Here is an 18,394-nt window from a genome sequence, read left to right as displayed (position 1 = left end):
TTCAGTATTTGGATTTATGTTTCAGGTTGATGTAAAAAAAAAATAATAAAAAGAATACAATAGAACTCCAATGAGCCGGAATTTTATTCCATCCATATACATGCATAGTAACAACATTTGTTGAGAAATCTTTTCTATCAGAAGTAGAACATTATCTTGGTGATCACCAGTCGCAGTATTGCTACACTTAAATTTATTGTAAATATATATTACATATGAATTCAATTCATACTTGCAGCATTGTGGTAAGGGTTAACTGGGTTTTGTCAAACGATAAAACTGGCTGACTTCATTTTTATAACTTTACAATACTGCTTCTGGTAATTTTGTTCGTTCATTATAAAGTATTGCATTTTACAGCAAAGATTTTTAAAAATTCAGACAGGGATGCATCAGCAAAGGAAAGTACAGTTACTCTACAAGAAAAAAAAAATGAATTTTTCATCTTCATTTAACATACAGTTTTCAGATTGAGAAAGTGAACAGCAACAGACCGCAACATACAAATGCCAAGCCTAATGACTAAACTCTCGTATTTGCTAAAATATAGTTGTTTAGAAGCCGCAAATACATCTTCCTTTTTAATTTTTTTTATTTTAACAGCATATGTATTTAAAATACTTATATGCGTGTCATATTTTAGCACGTACGTCTAGATTTTTTGCAACAGTGTAGAAAAAAAGGGGGGAAAAAGAAAAATTCAGCATACACAAGTGCTTCTGAAGTATCTCCTAATACGTTTTGTTCAGTAATGTTGCGTCTATATTATTTAAAATCTACTATACAGGTGCAAACCATATGTGCTACACAATAACTATACAATAACATTACAAATGACTTTAATATAAAGTTCTTTAAATAAAAAATAACAATCACAGATACAGTTGGGTCCAGCACCAAGCTCAGTGCTGGCAAAAAGTGACAAACACATTTCAGTTTGCAAATTGTTCCCATAAAAGAGTCAGTGCCGGGCGCAAATGTATGAACATGAACACTGCTTATAAAATAAATATTCTGAAAAAATGGCACCAATAATACACTTTTACGCATGACCATTATGGAATAACACCTTAAATCTTCAAGTCATTTCAAACAAATAGATATCCTGATTGTCCGGATGTAACGTAAGCAGCATTAAATCGTTTTTGTATTTTTTTCTTCCTCTCACTGCATGAGGCAATAGACTTCGCGGGGTTAACCAAAATTCTCCCGATATTTCACTTGACATGTTCTGCTGCATGTGAGGAGCAGTAAAACTTTTTGTGAGTGATAAAGTTTGAAAGATTGTTAAACTGGATGTCACACAAGCGGCAGTACTTCCCGCTGGCTCCGGCCGTGCTTGTGCCGTTCACGGTTTTTGCTACGTTAGACAGCTGGTCCTCGGTAGCGGGGGTAGCCGGCGAAACATTTTCATTGGCTGTCAAAGGCTTGTCAGAAACCCAAGATGGGGATTTGCATCCGTCTTCTTGCTGAGGATTCTGGGAAATATTTTCTTGTTGCGAATTTACCGCTGGCCTCTCGTCTGGTTTCAGTCCGCCGTTGACTATTACAATGCCGCGGTTTTTCGGCAACAATGGGAGCGATTCTTTTTTCAGTAAAGAACAACCGTTTGAAGGTATCTGACTTTTGGGAGATTCACTTCCTACATTTGTGCTTTGATCTAAATCCGCATTGTGGATTACAACGGAACCAGAAATGTAATCACTTGGCTTTATTCCATAGTATGGGGAAAGCTGGTCGCCTTTAGCTTTTTTTATTGCTCCTGGGTAAAGGCATTGCGAAAGAAATGCGTTTTTGTTTTCTTCTTTTGTAGCGATAAGCTGGGCCGCTTCACTAAAGACTTTAAGACCTTGAAGAGTAGCTAAGTGCGTAGAAAACAAGTTCCCATTTGGCGAGGGCTGTTTTGAATTTCTCGTCTTTTCACATTTAATGACATTTCGTTCAAAATTGACTTCAGGACTGCTTCTTTCACTTTCTGGATTCTGAAATATTTTATTTTCCAGGTGGCCCATTTCAGTGCGCTGATTTGCCGTAACTGGACAAAAATTTTGCTTGTGGGCGAGATAGTTTTCGACTTTATTAAAACCTATTTTACACACTGTACATTCGTGATAGTCCAGGAGTCGTTTCGGAGACGTGGTTATCCTATCTGATTGCGTTAAGCATTTTTTACTGAGGTCTATGGGGGCATCCATCTCCAGAGAGGAAATTGTAGAATGTGGCGTGTCACACTTCACAACTGGAACACATTTAGTCATTGGAAGCGATGTTTCCAAATGTTTTGGAACAACTCCTGGAAAGATATCGCACCTGGGGTGATAACACTCTCCTATTCCCTCTGCTGACTCTTGCGCAGATGTACATGGATTACCAAGGTTAGATATTGGAAGAAAATGTTGCTGAACAAGTTGTGGTCTCTGATCAGGCTCTGGGAGACACATCTCATACATCTTTCTACGCTTACGAGTACGCATAGTTCTCTGCATGGCAGGCACTTTGTTAGAAGCGGATCTCTTTAATGGAGGATCATGGCGGGTTGCACAGTAATACTGTTTATGAACCATGAACGTTTCATGCCTGCTGAAAGTTATATTACATGCTTCACATGTTGTTTTGTTCGGGTCACTATTATCTCCATCAAGCTGCGGTGGAGTGGGATTCTTCATATCAGCAGGTTTGCTGTTGACTTTCTCATCATTAGCCCCAACAGCTGCCATTTTTTTGTTTTCTGGTGCAAATTCTTTGTCCCGAGGCTTAACATTCCCTCCTAACAAGTCTAGAACAGTGCCAGAGTTAATGCAGGATGTTTGAAGAAGCTGATTATCATTGTCAGAAGAATGTAGGGAACTGTTTAGCATAGTCACTGGATTCTGGACATTGGTTGGACTCACGGCTTCCGACGCCTTATCGGTAACACTGGAGAATTCAGATGACTTGTTCATGTGCTGCCATCGGCTGCTGCAGTAGTGCTTTTTATGGACTAGGTAATTGTCTAAGTTATTGAATGTTATATTGCACTCAAAGCAAGTGGCTCCTTTAGGCATCAAGGGGCTATAAATAACTGGGGGATAATTGTTACTGCCATGTCGCAGCCTCCGATGTACAAGTTCAGACATCTTCGCGAGAATTTCTGAGGCCTGGGGAACCACTGAAATATCGTGTGGAAATGCAAACTGGGAGAGAAAGGGTCCCATTGGGAATGAGGGACCAATACTGGGTTGAACTGGGGATGACGCTAGCCTTGGGCTAGATGGCTCAGATTTTATTTTCGTATAGGAGAACACATTTTTATTTGTTGTCTCTGGCCTCTGATTGGAAAGGAAAAGATGCGGTTTCTTTTCACACTTTTCCAGCTCGCTGTCGGAGCTCGCATCTTTGTTATGCACAGTTTTCTGGCTTTGTAGGAGTTCATTTTTATTCAACAGATCTGGCGTCTGTTGTACATTTGCTTCATTGCAACTGGGAGAGTGTTCGGTGTCAGCTTCTCGTTGTAACTTACTTCCAGGGACATGAACCTCCTGGTGTTGTAGGAGTTCCCTCTGAGTTTGAAAGCCAAAATGGCACTGATTGCATCTAAAGGCAGCTTGCGTGAGATGGGAGAACAGGTGTTTGTGGAAGTTAATCACCGATTCTGCAGTGTAGTTACATACTGTGCATTTCAGACTGGTGCCAGAAGGCAGGAACTCTTCCACTTTGACACCTGCATGAAAAACACACAGAGAAATAAATCACAGTGATGTTTTTATGAAATATAAACTAATGGCATGCATTTTGTTTAAAAAAAAAAAAATGTTATTAATTTGTTTGTCTTTTAGAACACAGAACATTAAAAAAAATTAGCATTAGACTTTGCAGAATCAAAACCGCTAATAGATTTAGCATTTGTACAAAAAAAGATTTACTAAGCCATGGTGAGCATGAGAGATTTAAATGTTAAAATGCCTATGAAATTTGGAAGTCCTTGTTCTTCTGCTCAGATATTCTTCTATTCTAGGGTGGAAAATCCAGAGGGGGGGGGCAGTCTCTGAGCCATATTATCAGGGGCAGATCTCTATACTGCGCAATCGGGGTCCCGGATGGGCCTCAGCATCAATGTGGGATGTGCTGGTCGGCGACATGTGAAATGCATGCGTGTCCCTGATTTGGAAAGCCTGTTTCTGATGCTCAGTACAGAGTACACTGCACACTAACGCTCTCATTGAGGTAGGTCTAGGGGCAGCTGGAGATATTGCCCTGGGTGAGGCCTAGAGCAGCCCCCCATGTAAACACATCATGCCATATGCTGGAAACGTTTATTATCTAACATAAATGAGTTGTTACATTGGCTTGTTTTATCTATGCGAGGGTCTGCAGAGAGTTTTGCTTGTGCGGCATACATTAAAATGGGAAAAGAAAAAATGTCGGTGCGCTAAGCTAGTCACAGGCTCAAATAATACAAATATGTAATACGAGGCCTACCAAACAGGTGTAAGCATGCAGCAAGAAACAGTGTATTGGCTGTACAATGTATACAAAAAACAAAAACTGTCTGCGCTTCTTACCCTAATAAAGTTGGCAACAAATATATAAACATAATATAAATGAGAGGTTTTGGTTATATGAATTGGCCAAAGCATAATTAAGCTCACCCGCCACGTCAAGGCACACTCTCAATAGGGTGAGAACCTACATTAAAATGCTTATAACAAGCTATGTAAAAATACTTTAGATATCTAATCATTAAAGATGGAAACCACAGTAGGAGTATCCCACAGTCAGAGATGCAAAAGCTACCTTCAGTAAATGTGGAGTATGTATGGAGTATACTTTAGACAGATAACGTTTAGAAGAAAAAAGCTATAAAATTTACTTTTTTAAAACACATCTGGCATATTTATCAGGGAATAGTTAAAAAAAAAAATAACTTTAAAATGTATCATTAAACTAAATGTATAGTAAACTAAATGCGAATTTATTTCGAAATACAGGAGGTTCAAGACACAACAGAGCAAATAGTTATGTACAAATGTGCGTATGTATTTATGAAACATAATTCACACAGAGAGAATACCTTTTGGGCTAGTATGTCTCTATTTCTGAAAAACTAAACTCTCTTTTTGGTGATCAGGCCCCCCGTGTCCCGCTGCTCAATGGGCTGGTTACAAGGCAGATCTTTGATCTTCTCAACCGGCCCATGTAGACTATGGAGGTTATGACAGCTCAACACAGCTTCCATAGACTGCATTAGACTGCATGCCTTAAAGACATGGAACACTTGTACATAACATCATATCCCAGTGCTTTGTGTCTTAACGACACATGCCCTCCTCACCATGCACCTTATTGAACATCGAACATTCGCTATCATACATAAAACCGAGGTCCATGCAATGCTGAATGATGACCCAAAACTGGTGACCTGGTAAGTTTTCTTTGACATTTTTGATTCTATATTTTAAGTTTAATCTTTATACCTGTAATCAGGCAATTGGATTTTAATCCATTTGACTTCTGATGTTCAGTGTTAATGCGCGCATGAACCAAATGTATGGTGCATTGTGGGAACACTGTAAATAGTGGTTAATACCATTCATATCCACACATTTATTATTTAGGCTGGAGGCGCCCAAGGCCCAACCCAGGGCAAGCACCTTCATCATCTCTTCTGGGTGCTGGGATATGGTGTCATATGCCTGAAGGACACTAAATAAGCTGTTCACCGGAGAGCCTAAATGCCCAATTAGGCCACGTTCTTCTGGTTTGGAGGCAGAAGGGCTACTGCCCTGCCACCCTGGATCTGCGACCCTAGAATACAGATATGCCAGTTCTAAATCACCATCCTACTTTACCCAATCTCCTAGAGACACCATGCAACTATGCATTATTACATTATTATGATATTTTATCTGTAGAACACTGTTTATATATATAAATATATATATATATATATATATCATTTATTATTATGTATTGTTTTATAAAGTGCCACTGTATTCTGCAGAGCTGTACAATGGGTAGACGGTACACAAAAAGTAGTATATAACAACAATTTGACTTTGAGAAATAACAGAAGAGTAGGGCCTGCGCAAATGAGCTTACACAAAAAAGTGTCTCTAATAACATTTTTGCTATAAAGAAAAAACATTATAAAGAGTAATAACTCAACTGGAAGGATAGTGCATTTTCCTGATTTTAGTTTTTAAAAAAATCCTTAGCGGATAACCAATTAAAATCTAAAAATAAATGCTTGGCAGTAGTGACAAACCAAAAATGGGGATTTCAAATTGGAGTAATTGGAGTAAAAATATCAAGTTACTCCCTACATCTATGTGTAGAATGAGAGGTCTTGGGTGGCTCTGTCAATGAAGTACAGATTTAGGATAGATAAACAGTGTGAGAAATACAATAAGAATGAAGAGACTGAAGAGCACCTAGGGCTTGCAGTATGAAAGTAGAGATTATCTAGGAAAATGGCCTCTGGACACCTGCAGCCTTTATCTCCAATTCTGAAAGGAAATTTAACTTAAACATAATGGAAACATCATCATTTACTTACCGCTGTGAGAATTTAGGTGCATTTCTAGCGCTCTTGAGTTAGAAAAACTTTTTGTGCACTGCGGGAAGGGACACACGCTGGACAATTGTTGAGAATTATCTTCAGTGTCCTCGGAGATTTGAGCGTTTTCCCTTTGTCTCCCGCTGCAGTAATACATTAGGTGTGCTTGCAAGTTACGCTCGCTCCGATACCAAATTCCACATGACTTGCAGGGAAATATATCTTCTGCAATTAAACAAGGAAAAAGGGCACTGTTCAAACTGACATGATAATAACAATTCATTAGCTCTGTCCTGTTAGGGACTCTTCAGAAGAGCTTGCAATCAAAGACCGCACATGACCGAAAGTAATAAAAACATATCACAGACTGTTTAACGAGACCGTGATGCATTTAGCTTTTATGAAAAACACATTCAGAGTAGACAACCCATGTGATGAATAAGATAAAACAGTTACTATCCAAATATATATATATATATATATATAACGGTTACTATCCATATATATATAATCTTAAGTGGATGGGGCACTTTTGTTTTTCAATAAACTTACAGAAAATATGATTCTGCCTTTAATTTCTTCCCATCTGCTTACTTTGTTTCTAAAAACTCACCGTTATTTTTAAGCCAGTTGATTTATATCAAAACACCAAAAACCCAATCAGAATTAAGCTTCCTTTTCAAATTTACATTATTTAAAAACGGTTACCAGATGTTCACCTTTAACCAGAGTAGATTATATAAGACTACATATTAGAATGTTGCATTAATATTGTTGTTGTCTAGCATTTTGAATAATATTTCCAAATTAATCGATATGGTTTAAAAAAACAATGTTTACAAGAAGTAATTTCAATGTTTACAAGTAGTCATTTCTTGTAATACATTTTACCGCTTGTGAATAGCATTTCAGAATGCAGAAACATCTAAAAAAACTGTAGAACACTTACTATTGACAATGGCTGTAGGTAAAATAGAAGCCATGGCAGCCTGTTGAGGCAGGAGCTGTATTGAGTCCAGCAAGCGAGCAGGATACATTCCATCAGTAAGAGACATCGGAGTGGCAGCTTGTAGCCTTGAGTCAAAATCCACAAGAAAGGCAATTAACTCTTCCCCTTCAGCAATAGACTTAGTAGTCGTACACCACAGTTGTCCACCTATAATGATATAAGACAAATCATGTTTAACGTGACAGCAAAGCTAACAGGAGTGACTTGCAAAGGAAGTATTTGTTTCCACAAAGCTGTAAAAGTTAGTTCTACTATCTGAAGGATCACATACAACCAAAGACCTGTGCTGCCCTGAACTATGTATACACACATGCAATTGCGTAAGAGGCGCAACAGCAAGATGCATTCGTACAGAGACACACCCACATAATAACATACACACACGCTAACATTCCTACACATGGATCCAAGCTTCCGCATCAGCAGAGTATCTCTGCTCCTGTGACTGCAGGCTGCTTAGACTTAGACCATGCACCTTCCAACTGAGTGAGTGAGAAGCTTTCCCTTCTATTATTGATCATATTTCAGAAATGTTGTATGTTTGTGCCTCTGCAAATACCCCTGCTACTGGAGAAGAGACCCTTGCACCTAGGGAGCCCATCTGGGACCACTGCTTCCTGCTGCGCAATCTAGGCAACTATATAAACTACACAGCGTCAAGTAAACAGAAACTGATGGCCCCTTTCCACCAGTGACCATGGGGCTAATGCCAAGAGTCATGGGGGTTGTACATTGAAACCACCAGGAGAGTTACCTGTTGGCACGTTATCTACTGACTGAGGTCCCCGACTGCACATAAAAGGACTAAAAACCCCAACAATTAAAAAGTGATTGCTGAGTTTTATAGTTTCTATCATTGCGATCTGCTGATACTTCTAACAGAATGTGATCAGCCTTGATAAAGGCATTCTCCACGATACAGCTCTCTTGTTACTGGTATTGCTTTTTTATTATTATTTATGCTTATTGTTGTATAATTTTCTGTATATTTTTTCTTTATGCATTTTTTATCCAGCATTGCTTTATTTTTGTAATAAATTGCATATTTTTGCATAATTTAGTGTGTGCACCTCCTTATTTTTAATTTTGGCCATCTATTTTCTGTTTTGAATTACATTGTTGATTACATATCAACAAAGGGTGACATTCTTATGGGATCATCCATTAAAAATAGATCATGCGTGATATATTAATGAGCTGAATAAAGAACCAAATTTATGTAACTTGTTTATACAGATTAAAAATCACTTTAAATTGTGTTATCTGTATTTGCAGACATAGGTATAAAGTCATATCTGTTTTGGCTGGGATAATACGCCACACTTTATAGTTTCATTTTTTGTTTATGTAGTACATCGATGCTATATCTACTACGCAAGGGAAAAAGTGTATCCCTTGCTGTGTTTATCATATAAGATAACTGTCTTTTCAACTTCACTTCATTTTTCTTCTCAAAGAGATTATAAATTTAAAACAAATTATTACAGGAATCTGCTGGGAGAGATAATGTCAGATGATATTCTATAGCAATTTGCAAAATTTGGACATTGTTTCATAAAAAAAAAAAACCAGTTAATTAAGCAGTTATGATTGCTTCCAAGATGAGAAAAAAAAGTGAGAAACGCTTTTCAGAGAATAGCACAATGAATAATTAAGTCTTTTATTGCTGTATAGTTCTATGGACTACTTAAACTATGAACCCACAAACTGAGAAATTCCACCCTGGCACAAAAATAGTTTAATCCTCAAATTCTTTTAGCAGTCAAAACACAAATTTAAGTGGAATAAAATTCTGTTCTTGGAATATTGCAAGAAACTACAATGTATTAGAGAAACAAACCTAAACAAATCAAATTAGTACATTATATCGATTGATTGATTATAGATCATTATTGTTTCTTTACTGTAAATAACCATGTTGCTCTGCTGCCACCCGTATGCTGATCGGCCATAGGACAAGGCAAGGGGACGCATAAACAAAGTTATTTTTCACATCTGATTAGATACAGTATGTTCTGGTTTATCAGGGAACGTGCTGCCAGCTAACAGAATATCAGAGGTCTTGGAACGGATTAGAAACAAGATGGCTATTTTCAAAAATTTGGCAAAATATTTCAAATAATAATACTCTATCAATCCTTTTTTTAAATACACAATTATATTAAACATGCAGTTCCACATTGGGGGGGGGGGGGACATGTATTGCACTCCCTTGTATGCTAAGCAAATAGACCTAATTAGATCTATCATTTCTTCTTTCTCACAGAGGTTTTAATCACATAAAAACAAAAGAGAAATCTTTGTGAGACTTTTTTTCAGTTTTTATTGCAACAACCTATCTGTGATGTTCATTACATCCCAATTAAGTGTTCACAGTAAAAGATATGAATGAGACAAAATATTTTGTTAAAAAAATGATTTCTGAGAACACATTCAGCAAAGTAGAGGCAATTATTATTATTATTATCTTTTTTTTATATAGCGCCAACAGTTTTCGCAGCGCATAATACAATACTTAAATTCAAGGGGTCTGATACATTTGGTGGAGAGAGCCCGGCTCACAAGCTTACACTCTAGAGGGAAATGGGGTGACAAACATAAGGCATAGAGAAAGGGTGAGAGGTATTGTGGGGGTTGTATCATAGTAACATAGTTCATAAGGTTGAAAAAAGACCAAAGTCCATCAAGTTCAACCTATATACATATTGTGTCCCTACTGTGTTGATCCAGAGGAAGGCAAAAAACCCTTATGAAGCAGATGCCAATTGCCCCATACCAGGGGGAAAATTCCTTCCCGACTCCAAATATGGCAATCAGAATAAATCCCTGGATCAACGTTCTGTCCCTATTAATCTAATATCCATAACTTGTAATATTATTGCTTTGTATCGATGACAAGGAAGTTCTAGCAGCTAATATGGTGCGGCTTCTATAAAGAAGTGGGTTTTTAGATGTTTCTTGAATGTTGGGCGGGAGGGTGAATGGTGAAGGTTCCTTGGGAGTAGATTCCAGAGATATGGGGCAGCTCGAGTGAAATCATGTAGACGGGAAAAGGAAGAGGTGATGAGTGAGGAGGAGAGCCTTAGCCCATGGGAAGAACGTAGTGATCGAGTAGGAGAGTATTTGCTAATGAGGTCAGAAATGTACGGAGGAGCAGTATTATGGATGGCCTTATATGTCAGTACCAGGATCTTAAATTTAATTCTAAAGGTAATTGGGAGCCAGTAGATGATTTCACAGAGGGGGGAAGCAGAAGAGGAGCGACGTGCAAGGAAAATGAGCCTAGCAGCGGCATTTAGGATAGATTGTAGAGGAGAGCGTCGAGACAGTTGAGTGCCAACCAGAAGAGTGTTGCAGTAGTCAAGACGGGAAATGATAAGTGAATGAACCACTTGGGTGAGGAATGTATTAAGTATAATTAATACAAAAATATATCTACATTATATTTATTATTTATGTAATATTGATATAATTACTTTTAAGATTGTGGACTAAATGAGCTAAGGCCATTGCAACTATTATTATTTTGTATTTTATTTTTTGCCACTGGCATTTAAAAGTTCTTATTTACAATTCTCATACACACAATCAGTTGTGTTGTCTTATAATAACTTTTGCAGCTCATAAAGACATAAGATGTCTTGTGATGACTTATGATGTCAAGAAGATGATTAAAGGACACAATATTGCCCTTACATTTTGATGCATTTTGCACTAGAAAAGTCATTTTAATAATCATCGCTATTAGTATATGTCATTTTCCGACAATGATAGTTACTAGTTATAAATTGGATGAAAATTCTCAAAATGTATATTAAACTAGATTGACAATTTTTACTTCTCAGTTGTAAATAAACATTTATTTTGGAGAGATTGAAAGATTTTAACAAATTATTCTTGATGTGGATTCTTATGTTATCCCATTAAAATTCATGTTTTGTTCTTCCTTCATGTATAGAGTTTTTTTAGTTGCTGTTTCTTAAATCTTTTGTACTTGTGTCCCCCGCTGTTTATAATCAAGATTCTTAGGCAAAAAGATCTGGTTCTTAGCAGGAAGCTTATATATTTTGTCCATAACTGCTGTCAAAACTAAAAGGAAGTGTACTGCAACTTTTGATAATAAAGAATGAAATCATAGTTCAAACCTGATTAAAATTTGTAAGTTTCTGCTGTTCGTACAAGAATCAGGGGTCTTGTGTATCTCTCTAGACCGCCAAAATTTTCATTTGCAGTTTTCATTATTTTAAATAAATCAGTGTCTGTACAATGTCACAGAGCCCTTTGCTGATAAACTCTAATTAAGATTAAGACAAGGCTTTGGAAAGAATCCCATCATTAGCAAACATGATAAACACAAAAATACTCCCAGCTTGTCAACTACAAGCAACATGACTATCTGTTGCTAGGCTACAGAGCTGACAAAAGCTTCAATTATATTACAGTATGTGTGTGAACCTATACTGCATGCGCAAACGGGAGCTTGGGTATGACAGAATATACAAAGGGAAACTATGGAACAAACCACATGCACCGTCCACACACACACGCACTCATTACATGTCCCACGCATGCACTGTAGGCTTTCATCGTCACGCTTTGTATTCTTCCATATTCCTCGCAGACTCTGACCTTGGGGTTTAGCCACCAATAAAGACCAATATGTCATCTAGCATCAATTCCAAAGGAAAATTAAACTCCAGAGCAACAAAAGGATGTGGGCCAAAAATGATTTGGTACCTTAAGTGGAGCTTTGGTCATTTTTTTGTCAACATGTGTGATTTCAAGTTCAATCACCTACTCTCTACTACTTACAGTATTTATGCAAGATTTACTGGTAAGCAGAGTAAAAACCACAGGGCTGATTGTGAGTATTGGTGAATTTCAGTTATATTAGTAGTATGGTTTCAAGAAGGAACATCATCCATTAAATATGGTTTTTGGACAGGGGCAAGCTTAGTGCCAGGCAACTCAAGCAGGTTCCTGGGGTACCTTAATCGGGGGCACATGCAGTCACCCCAGAAAATGTCCCCAGTGTCTTGAATTAGGCCATGGGTTCAGCAGAAGCCTCTACAAGGTGCAAACGAGGTCTATGCTTATAGCCATGTTCTACATGTAATAAGGAACACAAGGTGTATGTGTGGGGCAACAAAAAGGCTTCTTGCTCGTGGTGCTATTTGGTCAAGGGCTGGCCTTGGATAACACCAGGAAAGCCTGAACATCACTAATTATTAGCAATCAAATTACGGCTTCAAAGAGCCAGTATAATGTATATAACTACGGGTGTGAGATGAGATGGTCAGCCATGCACACATTAAGACCATTAAAAGAGAAGAAAAAAGAAAGATTCCTACACAGTAACACATGATCAATCATACAACACACAATTTGGAAAGATATAGGGTTTACGTCAGGAATTAAGAACTAAAGATACAGCAGCCAAAGAAAAAAATTCAGACCGCGACAAATTAAAATCTGAACTATTGACCCCCTGAGCTAGAAATCAAGAAATGCATTTTTTTCCCCCCCAGGGTCAATTTTAGTGGGCTTACTGTTCCTGTAAATTGCAGGAACTCAGACAAAGCATCATCTCCCGGAGAATAAAATAAAACTGAAGCAATGGAACGTAATAGATCTATTTTTTACCATTTAGAGAAAAAAAAGTGATTATCTCTCAGCAGGATGCCGTGTAACAGTGGAACAACACAGTGCCGGGGTGCAGTACACATGTTTTAATTAGACATAACTGTCTGAAGTTTTTGAAACACCATCGTTTTCATTTATTCCCATTACTCATTATCTTCTTGCCTTTTTTGCTCTTTTTCATTTATGCCCATTATTTAATTTTATTTCAGACCTTTCCTGTTTCTAAAGTTTCAGGTTTTTATGTAGTATTTTTTTTTTCTTGCTTTTTAAGATTCTCTACTGCAATGTAACCTACATAACTGAACTTTAACAGCATACATCATTTTCTTTTATTTCATTTCAATATGCAAATCTACTATTGGTATCCTAATTATATTGTATGGTCATTTACTCAGAGCTTGCTAAGATCCCATAAATGCAAAGAAACATAGAAGCTCAGAATCATACGTCAGATAGGAACCATTGGAGCCATCTAAGGCTGCAATTTTTTCTGCTCTAAAAAACTCAAACTTCAGTCCTTGGTCTTGTCTTGTATATGTCTAAATTTCTACTAGAAGCCTGTTCTACTTATTTACTACACTTTCAGTAAAGTAAAAGATAACAGGGTTAAAATATTAAGTTATTCTCTTTTTAAATAATAATAATAATAATAAAGTATTTTTCCTAGCATTACTTTTCATTAGCATCATACTCTTCCAAACATGGTAGAAGGAGCATCCCTCACTTCTACCCCCCAAAAAACTAGATGCAAAATTAACAAATAGTGGTTCTAATATATAAACAGCTATATAACTATTGCTGTTCTCATAAAAAAGGCCTATTACAAATACCCAGACATGTTGCTAGTGGGTGGCTAAAGCCCAAATTTTGTTGTAGACCACCTTGACTTGTGAAGATTTAGACTATTGGAAACAAGTAGAAAGTACATTGGTAAAGTCTTCAATTTATATGTTGGATGCATATTGTGTATGGAGTGTGTGTATAAGCATATTTTGGTTGTCTTATTTTCTGTTCATGGCGTATAATATTTGTGATTAATTTAATTTGAAATATTAAAGACAATTTAAAAAAAAAAAAAAATTCAATTCGGCCAGTAATTGGCAAGCCATACTCACAATGCGTGATCTGATTAGAAAACACTATCTTTAAATGTAAGACAAATAAGATCAACGGACACCAGTAAAAAAAAACCCTTAACATAAAAGAACATAAACCCATAAAACTATGCTAATTTAAAATTAAACACAAAAGTCCAATTCATTTTCCTTGCAAACATTTGAAACAAAAAAATTAAAAAAAACCTGCTAATTAAAGACCCCTTTCACTGCCGCAGAAGCCAATGCCCAGATCTCGTATTAGGTGTTAACACACCACGTATATCTATATGTAGCCACATTGTTTGATAAAAACAACATATAATGGATTCAAATTCAATAGTGTTGATATCCTTGACAGTGCAGTAGTGGATGGGAGAGAACTTATAAATTATGCTTGCCCCTTCTTTGAAAATGCTTTGGAGGTTTCTTTGTGCACTGGCAAATACAGTAGCAATATGAGGTATTGTGTGAATCCTCCTGCACAGCACCTGATAAAAGAATAAAGAACTGTGACATATTCTTAAGACAATAGAGGAATTAAAAAGAAACAATGAGCCAGCTGCTTCATTAATACAATCAAAAGAAAGCCCAGCTCGGGAGAAGTCCAGATAATTAAGCACTACTGTTTTACACTTTCCTTCTATAAAAATTGTAAAAAAAATAAATAAAAAAAAAAGCCATTAACTAGTTCATACTTCTTCCTTGGTACATATATGTACTTGTTTATTTCAGGCGATTAATGTCTTTTTGGAAGTCTGCATCATGCCAACTCATGCTTTGTACGCGGTTTCGGAATGAAATATGGAATACGTGATAAAAATCAGGACACGTAGCTATAAATCAAAGCGTTCCAAAAACAGTTCCTTTCTATTGCTAAATGATTCCCAGTTTTTTTTTTCCTAGTTGAATATCTAACCAAATATAGTGTTCTGATTTACTTACGTCAGGCATGAGTTTGTTAATAGTTCCGAGAGCACATATCAAAGTATTGGTGTCATTTCACACAATAATCACCATTAACTAGGATTTTAAGTCTTTAACTCAAATTTTCCGATTTTGAAATTTTTCCTAAGATTATATATTAGCCGCAACCTTAAATCAAAACACGCTGCAAGATTAGTTAAAAAAAAAAAAAAATAAATAAAAATACGACAACATCACCGCGACGGGTACGCAGACATTTTTTACCTCTATAGGATAATTACTAATACGTATATATTTTTCTAGGGATGCCTGTACATTAGAAGACTACATTATTAATATAAGATGATTTGAGAGTCCCAGAAGATATTTGTTTTCTAATACGTGTGTAATTAGCATTATGTTCAAAAACGTAAGAAATCTGAAAAGAATCTAATAAATGTTTTTTGGATCACAAGAGCCCATTCCAGTTAGTAAAAAGGTGGTTAGCTGACATGTCCTAATAATCAGTTGTTTTTTTAATGCGTTTTTGATGTGCCATTATCTAGGAATTATACGGACAGTAGAAAACTAGGCTTCTAATGAATGCAGCGACAACAGCCAAAAAAAACTTAAATTGGAAATGTCACATTCACAGCTTTTGGTATCATTAACTCCATTAATTAACACCGTGTACAGCTTGTGGTTTTTTTTGGTTTTTTTTTCATTTTTCAATCAGTGTAATTGTTTACGAGATATTTGGTTTCAAATGATACTTTTTACCTTGGTAAAATAGGTGAAAAAAGCTTAACATTATATTCCTGTCCTGTTTCCTTAGCAATGGGTAGGAATAACCAAAGGTAGATTTATGAAAATAGAATACAACAAAGATTCTAAACGTACATTAAAATAACTCAAGGATAATATAAACCGGAATAGTCCCTTTCAGTAGAGGACTAAAAATATGGATCACTAAAGCCTATATACAATGCAGAAACTATTTCATATTGTGTGGTCTATAGTATTGTATAGGTACAATGGTAACATATTATGAAGATCAAACTTCTCTTACGTATTCTTAAATGGAGATCACTTTGCTATAAGCGGCTAAAAGGAATAGCCTTGAACCTTGACTTTCATGTGGAAAGCAAAACAAAAATAGTAGTGACCTTGACATTTAGAATATATATATATATATATATATATATATATATATATATATAAATGATATTGTATAATATATATATATATATATATAAATACACACACATGAAAGTACAACTACAAACTCATGTATGCATCTCATATGATCATAGAACTTTCTACTGATGCCTTCTATAATGTGTCTTTGTACCTTTGCTATATAATTATTCCATATTTAACTCCAGCTTTCATATTATCAGTATTATTTTTGACTTTTACAACACTGTTAGAGAATAACACACACTTAAAGTTTTTTGAGTGATTTCAAGAAGTGTTACATGCTGATTTTCACTTGACTGATAATTGATTTATCATAATGACATAATGTAACACTTAAGAATTGTGCTGTGATCTATATTTCTTCCTCTTTTTTCAATGTGATCTTATTTTAAAGACAGGTTTGTTCTTCGGTAAAGTCCAAGTTGTCGGCGTGGTTTCAGAGGTTCAACCTCAATAACACTACAGTATAACACTATGAAGTTGAGAATTCCAGTTGGAGGCCTCTTTCAACTTAGCTGACCCAGCCTAAGTAAGGAGGTAAGTCGGTTCAACTCAAAATGTGAGTGAATCTGCAAGTGAGTTTACTGAGCAAATGAGTTGCTCCTTGAAAGCCAATGGTGCCAAATCTCAGCAACCCAACACAATGGCCAACTGGATTCAACATAAAGTTCAGCGAATTTGCTGTGAAGGTTTCATATGCCTGGTTCCTGATTACTGAGTGTTCTCTTTTTAGTTTTTTCATTAAAGCATACAAAGCTTATTTGAATAACCATGTAAATGAAACTCAGATTTTTTCAGCATTTTACAAAATTCAGGCCAATTCAATTTTCCCCTGGTTGAGTTGTTGAAGCTTATTTATTACACTGGGAGCTTTCTAAACTAATATCCTTAGAACTTCTGTGAATTTAAGAAGCTTATTTCTTACTATTGGGACCTGAGTTCAAATCCAGAGTTGATCTGACAGAGTATACATATCCTTTCATTAGATGGCTTGAAAAGTCTTAGGTGAAACCGGTTCCTTGTGGACTTCACTCATGAAACTATTAACTATTTGGCACAGAAAGTAGATCTTTCTCCAAAAGCCTCAAACTGATGACTGAATTAGTCTCCCACGACACTTGAGGGATAGAAAAGGAAAAATAAACATCAGAAAACACTATATTTTTAAAAAAAAGCTAAGAGCAACAATTTCTTAGTGGTATTGAATGGACTCAAGTCCAATAGTCAGCCTCTATTAATACAAGATAATCCACGTGCCTGGGTGCTGTTCAGCCACTATTGGATTTTTTCCTAACTTTCAGCGAATGAGTTTAATTCCTTGGACTTCTTGGCATAAAAATACTGCCTACGCGCAGTGCAACACATAGTGCATTTAACCTGTGTAGACACAGCCGAAACGCTGATAAATGAGCTCCAGACACCCGATATCTGTACCGGGTAGCCAGTGCCATGGAGCGTCATGTAACTCTGCCACTCTGCCTACTTTTTGTCCTGGGACACCTGGTGCATGTATGTGCATGTGTGTATATGTATGTATGTATGTGCACGTGTGTGTATATGTGTGCATGTATAGGAATATGTAGGTGTGGGTTCGGATGAAAAGTGTAATAGGCAGACAAGAAAAAGGGAAAGACGAGATGATGTCAGAAGTGAGAAGTAAGGTGTTAAAAAGATATAGGGCAAAACAAATTGTTGAAGAGGAAGAAATGATTAGAACAGAAGGCAAGAGGCAGAAAGAAGATAAAAAAGGGGGTGAAAAGACCTTGCAAAAGACAGGAAACCTTACTGTATAATTGCTCCAGGACCAAAAGTTCCTTAATCCGACCTTGGTCACGTTACAGAAAACTGAAGATACACTAACTTTAAGTTAATATATAGGTTCTGGATAAGACAAAGTCTTTAAAAAAAAGTGATACCCTCTAGCGGTCTAGAATTTTCATTTTTGCATGATCCAAACCCTTACACATGCATTTATGAACAATTCCTTACACAATACATGGGCAAAGC

General features: G+C 36.5%; 1 protein-coding gene across 1 annotated transcript in view; it reads right to left on the bottom strand.

The window, feature by feature from the left end:
• Nucleotides 1-1,217: 1,217 nt before the first annotated feature.
• The window catches only part of LOC149305620 (zinc finger protein ZFPM2-like), a 147,827-nt gene continuing 130,650 nt past the window's right edge, over nt 1,218-18,394 (bottom strand). The window contains exons 6-8 of the mRNA XM_089477386.1: nt 7,485-7,691; nt 6,536-6,760; nt 1,218-3,700 (exon numbers count right to left, since the gene is read on the bottom strand). Coding sequence (XP_089333512.1) covers nt 1,218-3,700; nt 6,536-6,760; nt 7,485-7,691 — 2,915 coding nt within the window. The remainder of the gene's footprint in view (nt 3,701-6,535; nt 6,761-7,484; nt 7,692-18,394) is intronic.

The sequence above is a fragment of the Sceloporus occidentalis genome, unplaced genomic scaffold (genome assembly GCF_023333645.1).
Source record: "Sceloporus occidentalis isolate IW3139 unplaced genomic scaffold, rSceOcc1.0.p SCAF_11, whole genome shotgun sequence".
Classification (NCBI taxonomy): domain Eukaryota; kingdom Metazoa; phylum Chordata; class Lepidosauria; order Squamata; family Phrynosomatidae; genus Sceloporus; species Sceloporus occidentalis.
The sequence above is the reverse complement of the archived record's forward strand: the minus strand, read 5'-3'. Positions and strand labels throughout refer to the sequence as shown.